This window comes from Athene cunicularia (genome assembly GCF_003259725.1).
Source record: "Athene cunicularia isolate RWA chromosome 1 unlocalized genomic scaffold, athCun1 chr1_part1, whole genome shotgun sequence".
In the NCBI taxonomy this organism is placed as follows: domain Eukaryota; kingdom Metazoa; phylum Chordata; class Aves; order Strigiformes; family Strigidae; genus Athene; species Athene cunicularia.
Genome location: NW_020799091.1, coordinates 1,948,725 through 1,964,505, shown reverse-complemented (window position 1 = coordinate 1,964,505; position 15,781 = coordinate 1,948,725). Strand labels below are relative to the sequence as shown.

Genomic DNA, 15,781 nt, shown 5'->3' with positions numbered 1-15,781 from the left:
TGGCTGCATAGTCGTGAGGAGAGTGGGGAACTGCCTGGCTGTGAGGGAAGTGGGAGGCTGCAAGGAAGTGGGGAGCTGCGGGAGTGAGTGGTTGTGTAGTTGTGAGGAGTGTGGGGAGCTGAGGGAGTGGGGGACTGCATGGCCAGGAGGGGTGTGAAGGAGTGCCAGGCCCTAAGGGGCTGCCTGACTGTGAGGAGTGCGGGAGGGTGTGAGGGGGTATGGCGTGCGAAGGGATGCACATCTATTAGGGGTGTGGGGCAGTGATGGGGTGTATGGCTGTTAGAGGTGTGGGGCAGCTGGAGGGGTGCAGGAGCAATGGGGTGAGGCAGGGGAGCCTGTGCATCGTGGGGAGCCTGTGCAGGGCCAGCGCTGGTTCAGGCAGTGGAAGTCTGTCAGTCGTGCTCTGTGTGTTGAGGTGACATAGTGCTGGATTACGAGGGGTGTGTGTGACAAATAGGACACTGGTGTGTGAGCCAGTGCAGGCAGGACACACAAACAACCACAAAACCACAGATAAAATGCAAAGAGTAAATTTATCCCCGTTATCTTTGACCTGGCGGATCTCCACAGCAGCACCTGGGCAGAGGCACGCTAGCAGGGACTCAGGTCCTTGAGAGTCCGGAAAAGGAGATTAAAAAAGGTCTTGGGCTTGCTGCTTTTACCTGTATGTACCTAGGATTTTCACAGGCGTACTTCTCCACTGTCCTTTGATCTTTCCCACAGCAGAGCAGGAATCTCAAGGACGAGGTGCCTGTGAGTTTCTCACAGGCCTGTGTTATCGAAGTGCAGACATTCTACTCACCAAGCGTGCAGAGCTAAACAACAATTAGTGTGATATATGTGTTTTTCAGCACCCCAGCTGCAAGTCACTTGAGCGTGTTTACGCTCCTTCTTGCCAATCTTCTGTTGTATTCCTGCAATATTTTATACTTTGATGCAGTCTAGGCAGTGATTCCCATCGTAAGATCTGTTTAATCTTCATCCGTGTTTCTGACTGTTGTGGTGGTTTGGGTTAAGGTGAGGTGTGAGTATTTAGAACAAAATGCTTCTTAAGCAAAGAGGTGCTATTCTGCTGCAGCTGACCCGTAGTGAGGTAACATAAATGGGTTACACTCTATCCGCATCTCAATAAACTGCCATTTGAGCTTCCATGAGATGTCAGCAGATCTCTGAAAATGTAAAGTTTGTGACTGAAGAAAACCTTAAAAGCTTATGAGCAATACCTAAGCAGTGGTGTAATATATTGCATTGACCTGACTTGTAATTTGCACCAAGTATTTTGCAACTAAAGCACTTGTGCAACAGTATACAGTGTGCGTTAGTTGAATACCGAAAAACTGGAGAAATTTTTACACATAATTTTACTCTAAAATATTTCTAGTTGCTGCTTGGATGATGCCATGCAGAGCTATGTTGGGTGATTTCAGGGGTCTGACCTCGTTTTGCTTTGTTCTTCCATCCCTCGTTCCTCGGAGAGCATTCTTTTTGGAGCCAAACTTGTAGCAAGACTGAAGGACCAAATCCAGGCTCAGATGGAGTTTGCATGTTGGAATCCAGTCACATACCCTCTGCCATCTCCCGCTAGTCCTGTAGCTCTCTGAGGGGACGTCAGCGCTCCAGCCCTTGCCAGTAGTTTCCTAGCTGTCTAGAGTTCTGGGGTCCTATCTGCTGCTCCGATGGGGTGAGGAGCTTGGTGTCTGATCAGGATCCTCAGACGGGCTCTGGAGGCCAAGGGTGGCTTTTGGATCGTGTGCTCAGACAGTGTTGACTTCAGCACAAAAGGCAGCGGCCACGGCCGCTTTTCTGTAACCGTAGAAGAGGTTGGGAAGGGAGAGGAATGTTGGGTGGTTCATTTAACCTTTGCGAGACTCATTTCCTGAGTAAGACCTTTCTGAAGAGCCCGTGTTATCTTTTCCCATCACGCATTACTCTGATCTGGTCCCTAGCTGTTACTAGTGTCTACTTGTTCTCTGGTTGGCAGCAGCGTGGGCACTGAAGGGATTCAGGCAGATTTTTGTCTGACCTTGACAGCTGTGTGCTAGTTCTAGATGCACCATTGCTGCCACCAGTTTGTCCCTCTGTGGTTGCCAGGAGGTGATTTAGAGGAGTTATCCTTAACGGGAGGAGCTCTGACTTGGCTCCCTGGTGTTCTTCCTCACCTTCCCTGAGTTGCTGAGAGAGGCAGGTGAAACCATGAGGGTCAGGCTCTTCCTCTGAAGACCCCTCTGGACTGAAACCCTCCCCACTAACTGCAGGGAGGCTCATCAGCATTTGTGACAGCCCGATGCGATCACCTTTAATGAGTTATCTAGTAATTGGCACCCGCTTAGAAAGTAGAAGAGCCAGATTCAATATAACCTTTGTGCTAAAGGTCTCCGGTGTAAAAAGACTGTGTTAATATAACCATTTGGGTAAATAAAGGTCACTCTCCTGTTCTGTTGTTGGGGTGATTGCACTGTCCAGGCAAGAGTGCAGAATCTGCGGTGCCAAAAATCAGGAGTTTTGTAAACATTTTTTTTTTTTCTTATTTGAAGTCATTATTAAGGATATTCTGTGTGGATCTCAGAGAGCAGTATTAAAAATGATTCCTGTTTTATGGCACTTACTGCCACTGGTATTTGGATATTTTGCAAGAACAAGAAATTAAGATGCAGAAGTGGTTCAGCCAGCAGAGATCAGAATCCAAGATTCCCCTCTTTCATCTTCACAGCTGCCCGTTATGGCACTCGGTTAAAGTAGAGGTGATGGTGAATCCACTCAGACTGTGGATTTCCTCATTTGGGCTGCCCACCAAAACATCTGGCGAGACAGCCTTCATTCCTAAATTGTTGAATAATCACTATTTATTTTTCTTCCTTCTTGCTACTATGAGCAATAATTCAGTATTTGTAGTCAAAAATAATAGCAAAATTGCTTTCTCGTAGCTTCTGGCTGTTTCTTGGGTCAGAACCCATCTTCTTTTTAATTTAGGACTAAAAGAGATTTTTGTTTTTAAGTGGACCAAGTAATTTTTTCACTTTCATGAAATTCAGCAATGATCGGGTTGTGGGGAACAACTGAAATAGTAGACTCTATGTGTAACTTCTCTGTGTATGTTCCTGCAACTTTGTGGACATTGCCAACATGTACCAATTAAAAAAAAAACCCACAAAAAACAAACCAACCCAAACAACCAAACTAAACAAAAACAAACCACCACAACACTTTAAAATAAGAGTCTGTGGAAAACTGATGGGTTGTAAAGTAAAATAAGTCAGTGAGACTGTAGTGAAAGTTCCTTCTCCTTTTTGTTGTAGAATTATTGTGATATTACTGTAATTCTTTTTAATGTAGTTGTCTCTGTCATTCTTGAGTTTGTCTGGGGAAGAATTTAACCCTAAGAGTAATGAGAACTTGTGTAACCACTCTGTACCGTTAGAATAATGAACAAATCGGTTGTGTTCATGTGAACATTTTTAGCCATCTGTATTGTATTTTCAGCTCTCCATTTAGTTACGTGTCATTGTAAATTAGTGGCTCTGTGATGCCATGAGGTGTAAGCAAGTGCATTAAAATCATGCTGCTTCAGAGGATTCTTTTTGCATGAAGGAAATGACTTTTTTAAAAAAAAAAAAGCTTTTAAATACAGAGATATCAGCGGCTGGAGTCTTGTTAATTTTTAGATATATGTATTTACTGCACAAATAAAATAGCAGATGAGTTTTACTGGAGTAGCTGTGCAGAACTAGTCTAGGCATGTTGCTCAAAAATCCATAGCAAGAAAATGATTGCATAGACCCCGTTGGGGGAAATACAGGCTGATTAATGCGTTTATATCAATTACTACAAGTGTTTTGCTCACCAGAGGAAACAGTATCTTGCATATCTAAAAGGAGCCCTATTAGTAGAAGAAATGTTTCTTTAGCTTTGTGTTGTATCTCAGAGAACAAATCCAAGGCAGAAGTAAATGTGAAAATACGCAAGTAACAAAAACATACTTGAGGTGTGTGCGCACTGTCTGTAGAATGATTGCTTTTTAATTTTTATTATTTCCCTCTTCAAAAATCTGCTCTGAAGTCCCCAGTGACCACAATAAGAAAAATGCTGTGTTTTGGAAGGAGGTGGAGAGGATAACTGTTTTAATAGCTGCCTTCAGAAACTTTATGACTTTAGTCTATAAGCATATCTCTTAACTTCTCTTTTTAAGATTAAATTCTTAAGAATTCAATGGTCAGGTTTCATGAGCAACTGCATTACAGTCTGGTGGGGGGGGTGTGTGTGTGCATGAGACAAAGGCAGGAATATACAGATCAAGGGAAGAGATTAATGAATTTGCTGGGCAGGTGTTAAGTGATGAGCAAAAGGAAAAAAAAATTAAAAAAAGATTTGATGATATGTTACAACGGAAGGTGTACAGAACTTTTCTTAGCCTCACATAAAGAGCAGGGCTGGCTGCACTCCAACTTTGAGTATGGTTTGAAATTGCAGGGGATTTTGTTTTATCTTAAAACTAGCTAATTCTTTTGCTTACATGCAGATGTCAAAGATGGGTAGAGAACTGTCGAAGGGCAGATTTAGAAGATAAAACTCCAGATCAACTCAACAAGCATTACAGATTGTGCGCTAAACATTTTGAGACTTCTATGATATGTAGAAGTGTAAGTAAACCCAAGCATTTGTTTATTGCGTCTTGAAAAGTGTGACAAATGTTTTTCATCAGAGTGCTGAATTGTCATCTGTGATTCCCCTGGGAAAATTAATCTCTTAGTCTTAATTGAGATCATTGCCATGGTCCAGGGCACTGCACAGGCTCACAGATGTTGGCACAAAGGATGAGATGGAAATGAGCAGTTGGGGAAGAGAAAAGCAGAGCTGCTCCTGCTGGTTTAATATGTTTGTGGGAGTGCTGGTCTTCACTGCAGTTCTCTCCTCAGGCAAAGCAATGCTCATTTTGTTTAGTGTCACTAGATGTTACTACATTATATAAATTTATTGGGTGTAAGTATGTAAGTTTGCATACCTCTCATTACTTAAAATCATTAATGTTCTGTTACTGAAGCGTATGCGTGGTGTGATTTGGTTACATTACACTCTATTGTGGCCAAGAGATTTAAACGTTCTTTGCATCTGTCAAGCTTTTGGTTCCTGTTATATTTTATCCAGCTAAAATCTTGGCATTGTTTCCTGTTAATAAAATAATAGCTTTCAATTCTTCTTGTTAACAAGATAATGTTGCTTCTAGCAGCTTACATAACAGCAGGAAACGTGGACTTGGGGTTTTGTATCAGGTTTTAATTTCTAGGCTGAATTTCACTCTGCTACATAGGCAAAATCAGTCCTTTAGTTACAAGGGATAATTAAAATGTGCAGGTCAGACTCTGAGCTCCTGGTGGTATCACACGTTTCAAGGTATTTCATTAGCCGGCATCCCCGAAATACTGGGATGAATACTGGGAGTAATTCTGAATCTGAAATGAAACATCATGAAACTTGGTTTGTTTAATTTTAATTTATACTTCAATTTAGTGACAGGTATAAACATCATCAGTTAACCTTCTGTACTTACTGGAAATTAGCCAGTTTAGGCAACATAAGTTTACAGTATAAACTTATATAAAATTTTACTTGAAGTATTTTTATTTAACTGTATAAAATATATTTTATACTGTACATTTATATTTTATAAAATTTTACTTAAAATATTTTTATTTACTGCTAGAAGCATTGACATGACCATCTAGAAATCTTTTCTTCCTCCCGCACATTTGACAGATAAATTTTCATTCCGTATGGTCTTTCACAGTAGTGGTTTTTGGAATTCATAAGTCTGCATAAAGAAGCGGTTCAACATTTTTGCAATGAAAATGTTTCTGTGATTGTTTCTAGAATTCTGAAACAAGTGATAAAAAACCCAGCACAATAGTAACAAAACGTTTCCTTTCTGATGCATAAATGTGTTTCTATCCAGAATGTTTATTTATAAAAAACCATAATACTGCAGTAAATTAAAATTATGGCATCTGGGGTCTTTGATGTGAAGATAATGGGGAGGAAGACGTATTTGTGGTTTGGGTTGCGGTTTTCTTTAGTATCTGTCCTCTCTTTTTCAATGTTATCTTGATATCCCTGAAATGTGAATTGCATATCTTAGCTTTCTGTTTGTTTTGAAACATCAGAAAGTGAAAATACTTCATAAAAAAAGAGAATGACTTGGCATCTGAAATTCTGGAGTTTCTTCGTGCACACACAGTGAGATTTTCCCAAAGAAATCCCTAATCTAGATGTCTGTCTTCTTACAGAGCCCTTACAGAACAGTTTTACGGGATAATGCTGTGCCAACGATATTTGATCTTACAAGTCACTTGAACAATCCCCACAGCAGACATAGAAAAAGGATAAAAGAATTGGTAAGTTTTTCATGTACGTTTGTGGGGTTTTTTAATCTTAAAACAGTAAAGGCAAGTAAGTTCATGTGAAACTTTTAGATGTCAAATAATATTTAGCACTCGAGTGTTTGCATTTTCTGTATTGCCTATTCTAGTATCTTTTTGTTGATTATAAGTTAAATGCCCACGTGTTCTGCTGATATAGATTTTATTTGCTAAAAAAGGTTTAAGGAAATAATCTGGAAAATGAAATTTGTTGAACCAGAGCTGATTCTGTCTTCCAAAGAAATTACATAGCTTCCTTTTCCTTTGTATTTTGTTAGCACTGTAATAAGAACTTATACATGGTACCCTGAAATTCTTCCTGCATATTGATTGTGATCTTCGGTTCACCTGTTTAATTTCTGAAGTCTGCACCCCTTCAGACATGCTTATTTTAGCTTATTCTGAAAAGATGATCTATGTATAAAACCAAGATCAAGAAGTTTTTTGTGGAATTGTCTTGTCGATTATGTTTTGTGTCACAGAAGAAGTGTCTCTAGGTCTCTGTGGTTGTAAGTATACTGACAATTAAGAGGAGTTGAACTCCTAAACTGCTTTTATATTGGAAAATTACAGACAATTTCTAAATATTTCTTTATGAGTTCGCCTGTTTATTGACTGAAAATAGAGTTAACGACTGTTCTGTCTACTGACAATACAATTCCATATTAAAACAAAATTCTTTAATGGAATTGACTTGCTTATAAAATACATACTGAACAAACTCCTAATACATGTACAGGAACCTCAGCAGCAGTATCAAACTGTTCTCATGTAGTTAGTGGGTATGTGTCACGACAGCAGTAAACTACCTGAAGAAACCCCCTCCTCTTGGACATTCTCCCACTTTTTGGTAAATATTAACACTCTTAAAATGTTCTCGACTACAATATTTGTACCTGATCTTGGTGTTTATTAATATTTTATGGTCATGTGCTAGATGTTATTTTTTTTTTTTTTTTTTTTTTTTTAAAGAGTGAAGATGAAATAAGAACACTGAAGCAACAAAAGAGTAAGTGGGCAAAATAATTGAGTTCATAAAAACTTCATTTACTCAGGGTGACAAGATAATACATGACACGTAACTGTAAGTTTAGATATCTGAGGAGGATAATTGAGTTGCTGCTTGATTCAAACAGCCAGTTTAAACTCTTTCCGAATTACTCATTCACTTTTACACTGGAAACATTCTTCTCTGGACCCCAGTAACTTAAAGGTAATGAGGATAGTAAGGGGAAGCAAATGTTATGTTTTAGTCACGTTTTCTTGACACTGACAGTATTTTACATTTTGTAGTTGAGGAAGCTTTTGAACGGGAACAGGCAACTCAAGAACTGAATGAAAGCAATGAACGAAATACTGTCTCAGAGGAAGGAGGGGAAGAACAAGAGGAAGAAGCAGTCCCCTTAACACTGGAGGAAAGAGAAAACAAAGATTACCTTAAATCTCTCTTCGAAATTTTGATCCTGATGGGGAAACAAAATATTCCTTTGGATGGCCATAGTGTTGTTGAGCTTCCAGAAGGTATTTTTACTTCAGACAACTTTCAGGCTCTACTGGAATATAGAATAAATGCTGGAGATGAAGTTCTGAGGAAACGATTTGAGATGACTGCAGTCAACCTTGAGTACTGTTCAAAAACTCAGCAGAAACAAATGCTTGAGATCTGTGAAAGCTGTGTTAGAGAGGAGACGCTGAGGGAAGTAAGAGACTCGCACTTCTTTTCTATTGTCACTGATGAAGTAGTAGACATAGCAGGAGAGGAGCATTTGCCGGTGTTGGTGAGATTTGTTGATGATTCTCATAATCTGAGAGAAGAATTCATAGGGTTTTTACCGTATGAGGCTGATCCTGAAATTCTAGCTGTTAAATTCCACACAACTATTACTGAAAAGTGGGGTCTAAACATGGAGTACTGTCGAGGTCAAGCCTACATTGTCTCCAGTGGGTTTGCTTCTAAAATGAAAGTTGTGGCTACAAGACTCTTGGAAAAGTATCCCCAAGCTGTGTATACGCTGTGTTCCTCTTGTGCCTTAAACGTTTGGCTGGCAAAATCTGTCCCTGTTGTTGGTGTTTCTATTGCATTAGGAACAATCGAAGAAGTCTGCTGTCTTTTTAATCAGTCTCCGCAATTACAAGAAGAACTGGACAACATGATTTCTGTCCTTTTTCAGAACAATAAGGAGAAGGCTAGCGAGCTGAAGGAGATCTGCCGTTCTCAGTGGACAGGCAGGCATGATACTTTTGAGGTTTTAGTGGACCTCATGCAAGCGTTGGTCCTATGCTTGGATGCGGTAAGCAGCGACTCATCTGTCAGGTGGAACAACTTTATTGCTGGTCGAGCATTTGTTCTTTCAAGTGCATTAACAGATTTTGACTTCATTGTCACCATTGTAATTCTGAAAAATGTGCTGTCTTTTACAAGAGCATTTGGAAAAAATCTCCAAGGACAAACATCAGATGTGTTCTTTGCAGCTGGCAGCTTAACAGCAGTGTTGCATTCTCTGAATGAAGTGATGGAGAATATTGAAGTTTACCATGAATTTTGGTTTGAGGAAGCAACAAATTTGGCTACAAAACTGGATGTACAAATTAAACTCCCAGGAAAATTTCGCAGGGCACAGCAGGGGAACTTGGATTCTGAGGTAACGTCAGAAAACTACTACAAAGAAATCCTTAGTGTCCCCACAGTGGAGCATATAATTCAAGAATTAAAAGATATATTCTCAGAACAACATTTAAAAGCTCTTAAGTGTTTATCATTGGTGCCCTCAGTCATGGGGCAACTCAAATTCAATACATCTGAGGAGCATCACGCTGACATGTATAAAAATGACTTGCCTAATCCAGACACGCTTTCTGCTGAGCTTCATTGTTGGAGAATAAAGTGGAAGCACAGAGGAAAAGATATTGAACTTCCAGCTACTATTTATGAAGCACTTCACTTGCCCGACATAAAGTTTTTCCCTAATGTTTATGCCTTGCTTAAAGTCTTGTGCATACTTCCAGTGATGAAGGTGGAGAATGAAAAATATGAAATTGGACGAAAGCGCTTAAAAGCATACCTGAAAAACACCTTGACAGAGCAAAGGTCAAGCAACCTAGCTCTGCTGAACATAAACTTTGATATAAAACATGACCTAGATTTAATGGTGGACACCTACATTAAACTCTATCCAGGTAAAGTGGAATTTCAAGAGGACTTTATTCCTTCAAACAACTCCGAAGTAACAGAAGATGCTTAATTTTGTTAAGCTCTAACCAATCTGTTGAAACAGGTTTTTTTCTTATGCAGGTTTCAACGCTGAGGAAAAAAAAAACTGTGAAATCTAAAAAATGACTGCGATTTTATTTCTATTTTAGGTCTCAGACTGAAGAAGCTGTGGTCAGCAACCCAAATTATGTTTTGTTAGTCTGCATTAAATGTGTTACGCGAACAAAACCAGGCCTGAAAAGAAGCTCGTGCTCTTGGCAGAGGTGCTTGTATGTCTGATTGACTTTAGGTGCTCACTTATTTTATGGCATCTTGGAAAAAAGTACATTGTGATTGTAGATCTGATGGGGCTGTTACGTATTCGCTCATGAATTAAGATAAGAAAAAGCATCAAATGTTAAAGAGATTATAATGAATTTTGGTTCTGTTACATAGGGTTTTATTCTTTTTGAAAACTTTAAAAAAAAAAAAAAAAAGTATTTGATGTATATTTAATTGGCATTTTGGAGAGTGCACTCGGCTATTGCACGATCCCGGTGCTGTGGACTGTTCTAGGTGTAAAGTGAATGTTAGTGATCCAGAGGTACGTTTACAGTTTCATGAAAGAGTCAGCCTCTTTAATCTCTCAGTGACTGTTTACATTCCTTTGTGTGAGACACAACTTTTTTTTTTCCCTTTAGGCTTTTAACAAGCATGGCAGTAATACTGAAGTTCTTAAAAGACACTAAAATCTTAAAATTTATTTCGCAAACAGTTAAATCTGTTCTATCCTGACTCTGACAAAATCCCATGCATCTTATTGTCTATTTGTAAACTCATGCAGGAAGGATTAAAATAAGAGTTTGTTTGTCTAGAAGCAAGATTGCAAATATCGCTGTTATTTTTGGCAAGAATGAAAACATTTTTGTACAGTTTATTGCAATTTAAAATAAAATGTGAATTGCTTTTTACATAGCATTGAATTTTGTAGTAAAGCTGTGCCTCTCTCAGAGTGTGTATTCTTTTGCAAGGTACCTTTTAGTTTTGACAATTTTTTTCTCTGTTGTTTTGGCAATTCTAGTGAGTGACATTGTCTTAAGACCTGGGAAACTGTGTAATAGCACTTCTGATCTGTATGTTCTGCTGAAGTTGGTTTTTTTTTTTAAGTATTTTGAGACAGCACTAAATACAGTGCTTTTAGTTGTGGAAGGTTCTAACTGAAACAGGTGGAAATAGATGAAATTTTGAATGGTTGAAAAGTCTTGCAGCTCTCCTGATGCATGCCAGTTTTATAACTTGTCCTTTTATGTACAGTTGCTGTGGGAAAGGCCCCCAGCAACAGAAAATTGAATAGAGACTGTGATAAATACAGCTCTTATTTTTTGACTGCATTAAAACATTAAGAATGAATTTGAAAAAAAAAAAAGCCAATCTTTTAGTAAGTAAGTGTAGATATTAAAGTGGCTATGTATATTTTAAGAAACGTTTTCAGGGTATTTTATTTACATTGAAGTAGTAAAAATTCAAAAAGTATTATCTTTGTTACTTGTGTATGCTTTCTGGCATGCTTTCATATTCGAGCAATTGTTACCTCAATCAGTAAAGTGTTTTGGCTAATAGCTTGCTCTGTTCCTCTGAATATATGACAATAGCCCAAATCTGTGTTAACGCTATTAGAAGAAAAAAAAAAAAAAAGGCATTTTAAAATTAGATGTCATATGGAAAATTGTCCTTTTTAAAGAAGATCTCAATTACAATTTTAATAAAATATATTTAAAAAAATCTTTCCCATCCTGGGAATGTCTGTGAGTTCCCCTGTTAAAGACAGCAACGCGAGGTGGTCGTGTCCTCTGAGATTGTGAGTCCTCTCTCACTGAAGTCAGGCTGGGGCAGCCCAGGCTTACAGGCATAATCAGAGAAGGAAAACCAGCACCCAGGAAGGAAAACCAGCCATATAATTGGCCAAAGGAGCTGAAGACTGCTTGTTGACTGTATAAATGAGAATTCTTGACCGATGTGTTGAGGCAAATTGAAAGGAAATGCAGTAAAACATTCCTTTAGCTACTGGAGCTCAGCTGAGACATACGGCTGTGACTAGTGTTGCTAATTAGCTGGCTCCAAGAGCCTTGATGGTTTGGTGTGCTTGATCCTTGCGCTGCTTTTCACAGAGATGCTGAGATTGTCTGTAATCACTCAGAAGCTCCTTATTTAGCCTGTTTGAATTGCCCTGTTGAGGAATGCCTCATTTTTTAGGCACATCAGTGGGTCACTTAGGAACCCGTAGCAGGTAGCGTGCCTGGTGATGGCTTGGCAGGATGCGGAGGAGCAAAGGAGTAGCAGGTTGAAATGATGGGCGCCCCTTTAACTTAAAAGATTTGTGTGGAGAAAAAACTGTTTACCGAAACTATAGTGCCTCCCATCTTATTTCTGGGGGCGCAGAGAAAGGATGCGACTCAAGTGGAATGCAGTAATACTGTTTTAAAGAGTGACAGAGAAGTTGACAGAGAAGTGTCTGAAAATGGGACAAATAATCCCTAAAGTTAAACTTGGATTCCAATTTTTTAAAACAAATTCTTGGGACAGAGTGAATTACCATCTTAACTATCCTGGCAATTCAGGGCAGTATGTATTTCCAAGGTGTATCTGAGGTACTTACTTTGCTTTGACCCGGCTTTTTGGCACATTCTATGTAATGAAGCAATATGTCTTATTTAAGTATCACTGCTGAGATATAAATAATTCTCATGCAGGTGGCTTTTCCTTAGCTGCTCAGCTGGTTGCGTTCTGTGAAAGCAGTGCTTGCCTTAATACACAAACTCGGTTTCCTTTTCCCATGCCCGGAGCTCCTGTTAGAAATCACTACTGCTTTTCCAAAAAGTGGCATGTAGCACTCGCTCTCCTGTGGTTTTATTTCTGTCACTGGCTGCAGAAATCCTGTGACTGCTTCTTTGCCTGCCAGGATCTGCTGTACAGAAGCAGAGGACCAGAACCACTTAATGATTCTGGGTGCAGCTCTCCCGTTCCCCCCCCCCATGCTCTGTTTCTGTGCACCACTGCAAATCTCGAAGAGTTGCCAGAAACATTCCAATTACTCTGAGAAGATGAAAATCAATCTGTCCTGTGACAACTCTTTACTAAAAGATACTTAGCAGTACTGATTTTACATTTAAAACCAGCCAGGACTGGAGGCAGTTCAGCACATCTGCCAGTAGTTTCAGGGGTCTCATGGCATCGCTCACTGAGCTTGACTACAGAGTCTGGTTATCTGTGCTGGTCTGTAGTTAGAGCTGAGACTACACTCAACTGCTAGGGCCTGAAAATTTAAGTTTCTGTCACCTCTTCAGACAGCAAATGTCTTGAGGATCAGAGGACAGGGCTGTGTTTACTTGCTCCTGGAAGAAGCTCTAGAAGGTCTACTCAGCTGTGACAACACCTGGCAAGGCCCACAAGCCTCAGTGGGGTTTTCTAGCAGGTGGATTCTGGCAACTAAGAGACTTCAGCGTCTACTGTCAACAGGACATGGTGTTTGAGGGGAAAAACTTAGCACCATCACTTTCCTTTTTTTGTTCTTCCTCACTCCCAGAGCAGAACTTCAGGCTTTGTGGCTGTTTTCTAGTGAAGCACCAGGGCACTTCTAGTTAGCACCTCCTAACTTGGCGAAGGAAAGAAGTTTATGAACCATTGGGAAGGAGGGTCATGGGTTTGTGTCATGAGGGGAGCAGGAGAGAGGTGGGAGATACATGAGAGAGCTGGCCAAGGGCAACAGTTTGTTGATAGTGTGATGCTCCAAGCCTGTGTAATATATAAGCCCAGAGCTAAGCCCAGATGGGTCCCGGTCATCTCCTCCATCCCCATCCACCAGCCTGTGGTGGTTTTGGGCTGAGCAGATGCGGGCTGGAGGGCTTTGTGCTGCTGACAGAAGGGTTACCTGCCACAGAGTGTGGAGGAGAAGCAGTCTGTGAGGGGCTGACAGCACTGGGGACCTTGGACCTGACTCTGTCCGTGCGGGTCCGCCATCGCGCACGCAGCCAACTAAAGGCACACTTGACCTCCTTCCTAAGCTGGAGGACTTAACACGTTGAAAGTGAATCATCTGTTTTATTAAATCAGAGGCCACTTCCAAGGACCGCAGCCCAGTTATGCCACATGTTGTACATATCATGGAGAAATAGGATCCATATGGGCAGATCCTTACTGGTGAGCACGTCCCGCTGAAGAACAGCCTCGGGTATCTGCCTGCAGGGATCAGGCTTAGCAGGATTCAGGCCTTAACTCTTAATTTATAGTGTTGAACAGCTCTCAAGAAGAGGGAGGGATCTGTAGGAGGTATGGTACAAAGTGGATGGTGCTGTGACATGCGTTTCCCCCCTAAGGAGTGAGGCTTGCTGCCTTCGCCTTGGTGAGGCTCTGTGCTTCAGGAATAAGCAGAAATATCACGGTCTGGCCTGAATTCCTCCCTGGAGGAAAGAGACAGATGATATCATTGTTGGAGTTGTTTGGACATCATAAAGGTACTTATTGAAATGAGAAAAATATGGTTTTAATTCCTTTTTTAATAATGAAAAAAGCAACGGAAAGCTATGAGCGCCAGGAACCTCACTGAGCAAAGAGTCTTTGCACCCTGGAGGACTTTTTTTTGGCTAAATGAATAAGCACTTCTAGGTCACTTTTTGGTTCATCTTTTGTGTGTGTATATAAGTATATAGAGTATGCAAAGCCAGATGAAGTTACTTGTTTGTCTTGCAGATGTCACCTTTGCTGAGCAATGCTTTGATTAAGAAGCAGCACGCCCAGCGTAAAAGGCACACGGCTTGTTTCTGGGAGACTCTCCACACCGTACACAGCTCCTCCTGAACCCTGTACCCTAAGATCCGAGTGCACAACTGTTAAATTCGCAAAATACATAAGCCTAAGCACATGCTAATTATTAGGTAGTTTCCACTCCACTCTGAAAAGATTAAGTGGAAGTATGCAACTGAGCATTGACTTTAAGACTTTCCAAGTTCACCGCACAGAACTGCACCTTCCAAATCAATGTCGTGCATAAGGCAGGGTACCCTGTTCAGTGTCTGCAGAGACAGCAGAAAGCTTGAAGGAATTACTGCTTGGCAGGTGAGCAGACCTCTCTCTGTTTCGCTGTTCTTTTAAACTTTAATCCCCCTAAGCGTATCGTCGGTGCAGAAGATGTGTTTATTGAGAAACCTGTGGCTTCGGTGTGGATTTTGGCATATGCAGAGGCACCCTTCTGCGTTATTATAAAAGCTGGATTTGGAAAGTGCTTGTAATACATACAATTTAACATCAGGTATTCCTGTATTTTCCAGACTATTTCACGTTCTTATTCTAACAACAGGGGATAACGGAACAGATTCGCAACTCTAATCCTGACTCTTTACACCTTTCAGGCAGGACAATACAGCTAGAGAGCCCGGATGCAATTTTCCATCCGAGAGTGCACCGTTGCTCCTGGGAAACCCTTCAAGGGGGAGAAAAAAAAAATGCTGATGCAGCCATTTTTTGCACTATTTGCTTCTCCAAGGTATGGATAAGCTACTGCACACCTTGCTGCTACAACGCCCCTTCAGGGCTCACTACCTTTTTTCTCCCAGCACTGATAGGCAAAGAGCTGCAAGGAGGACAGCTCTTTCCAAGGCTAGATGCTATTTTTCTGCCCTTGTATGGCCTGTGGTTTTGTGCCTAGCTTGCTGTCCTCTAAAAGTCATGCTCTTCAAAGGTCGTTGTTCTTGGATACTTGTGTTTTATATTTCTCAACTGGAGATGGATGGAAATGCTGTGGGTTTTAGAAAGTGTTTAGCATTACCCAGCTCTGGAAAGGAGCTTTAAAGTGGTGTCAAGCTGGGCATGCACAAGTTAAAGGCAGGAAAATGCCAAGATTTTGAAAATCTCCGTTCAGGAACAAAATTGAGCATCTGAGTAGAGCACTGGGGCTGTATTTGTTTAACTACCTTGGCATTACCTTGCACTCCCCAGCTGGCTTTCAGTAGATACTGTGACAATGAAATCTTTCTAAACAGTTTAAAAATTGGCCTTTTTGAATACATCCCCTCATTTTAATTGTGATTTGGAGAATAGAAAAACCCCATTGTATTCCATTTCTGCTATTACATATTACACATATTTCTTCTACTTTACTCCATTTACTTCCCCCTGTGCAAATTCA

The 15,781-nt window shown here is 40.5% G+C and overlaps 1 protein-coding gene across 1 annotated transcript; it reads left to right on the top strand.

Moving 5' to 3' along the window:
• The first annotated feature begins 280 nt into the window (after positions 1–280).
• Positions 281–11,275, top strand: THAP12 (THAP domain containing 12). Its single transcript, XM_026853142.1, has 5 exons — positions 281–664; positions 4,517–4,637; positions 6,279–6,386; positions 7,383–7,419; positions 7,704–11,275. The coding sequence occupies exons 2-5, from the start codon at positions 4,623–4,625 to the stop codon at positions 9,650–9,652; spliced, it is 2,109 nt and encodes a 702-aa protein (XP_026708943.1). The 5' UTR covers positions 281–664; positions 4,517–4,622; the 3' UTR covers positions 9,653–11,275.
• Positions 11,276–15,781: the final 4,506 nt, after the last annotated feature.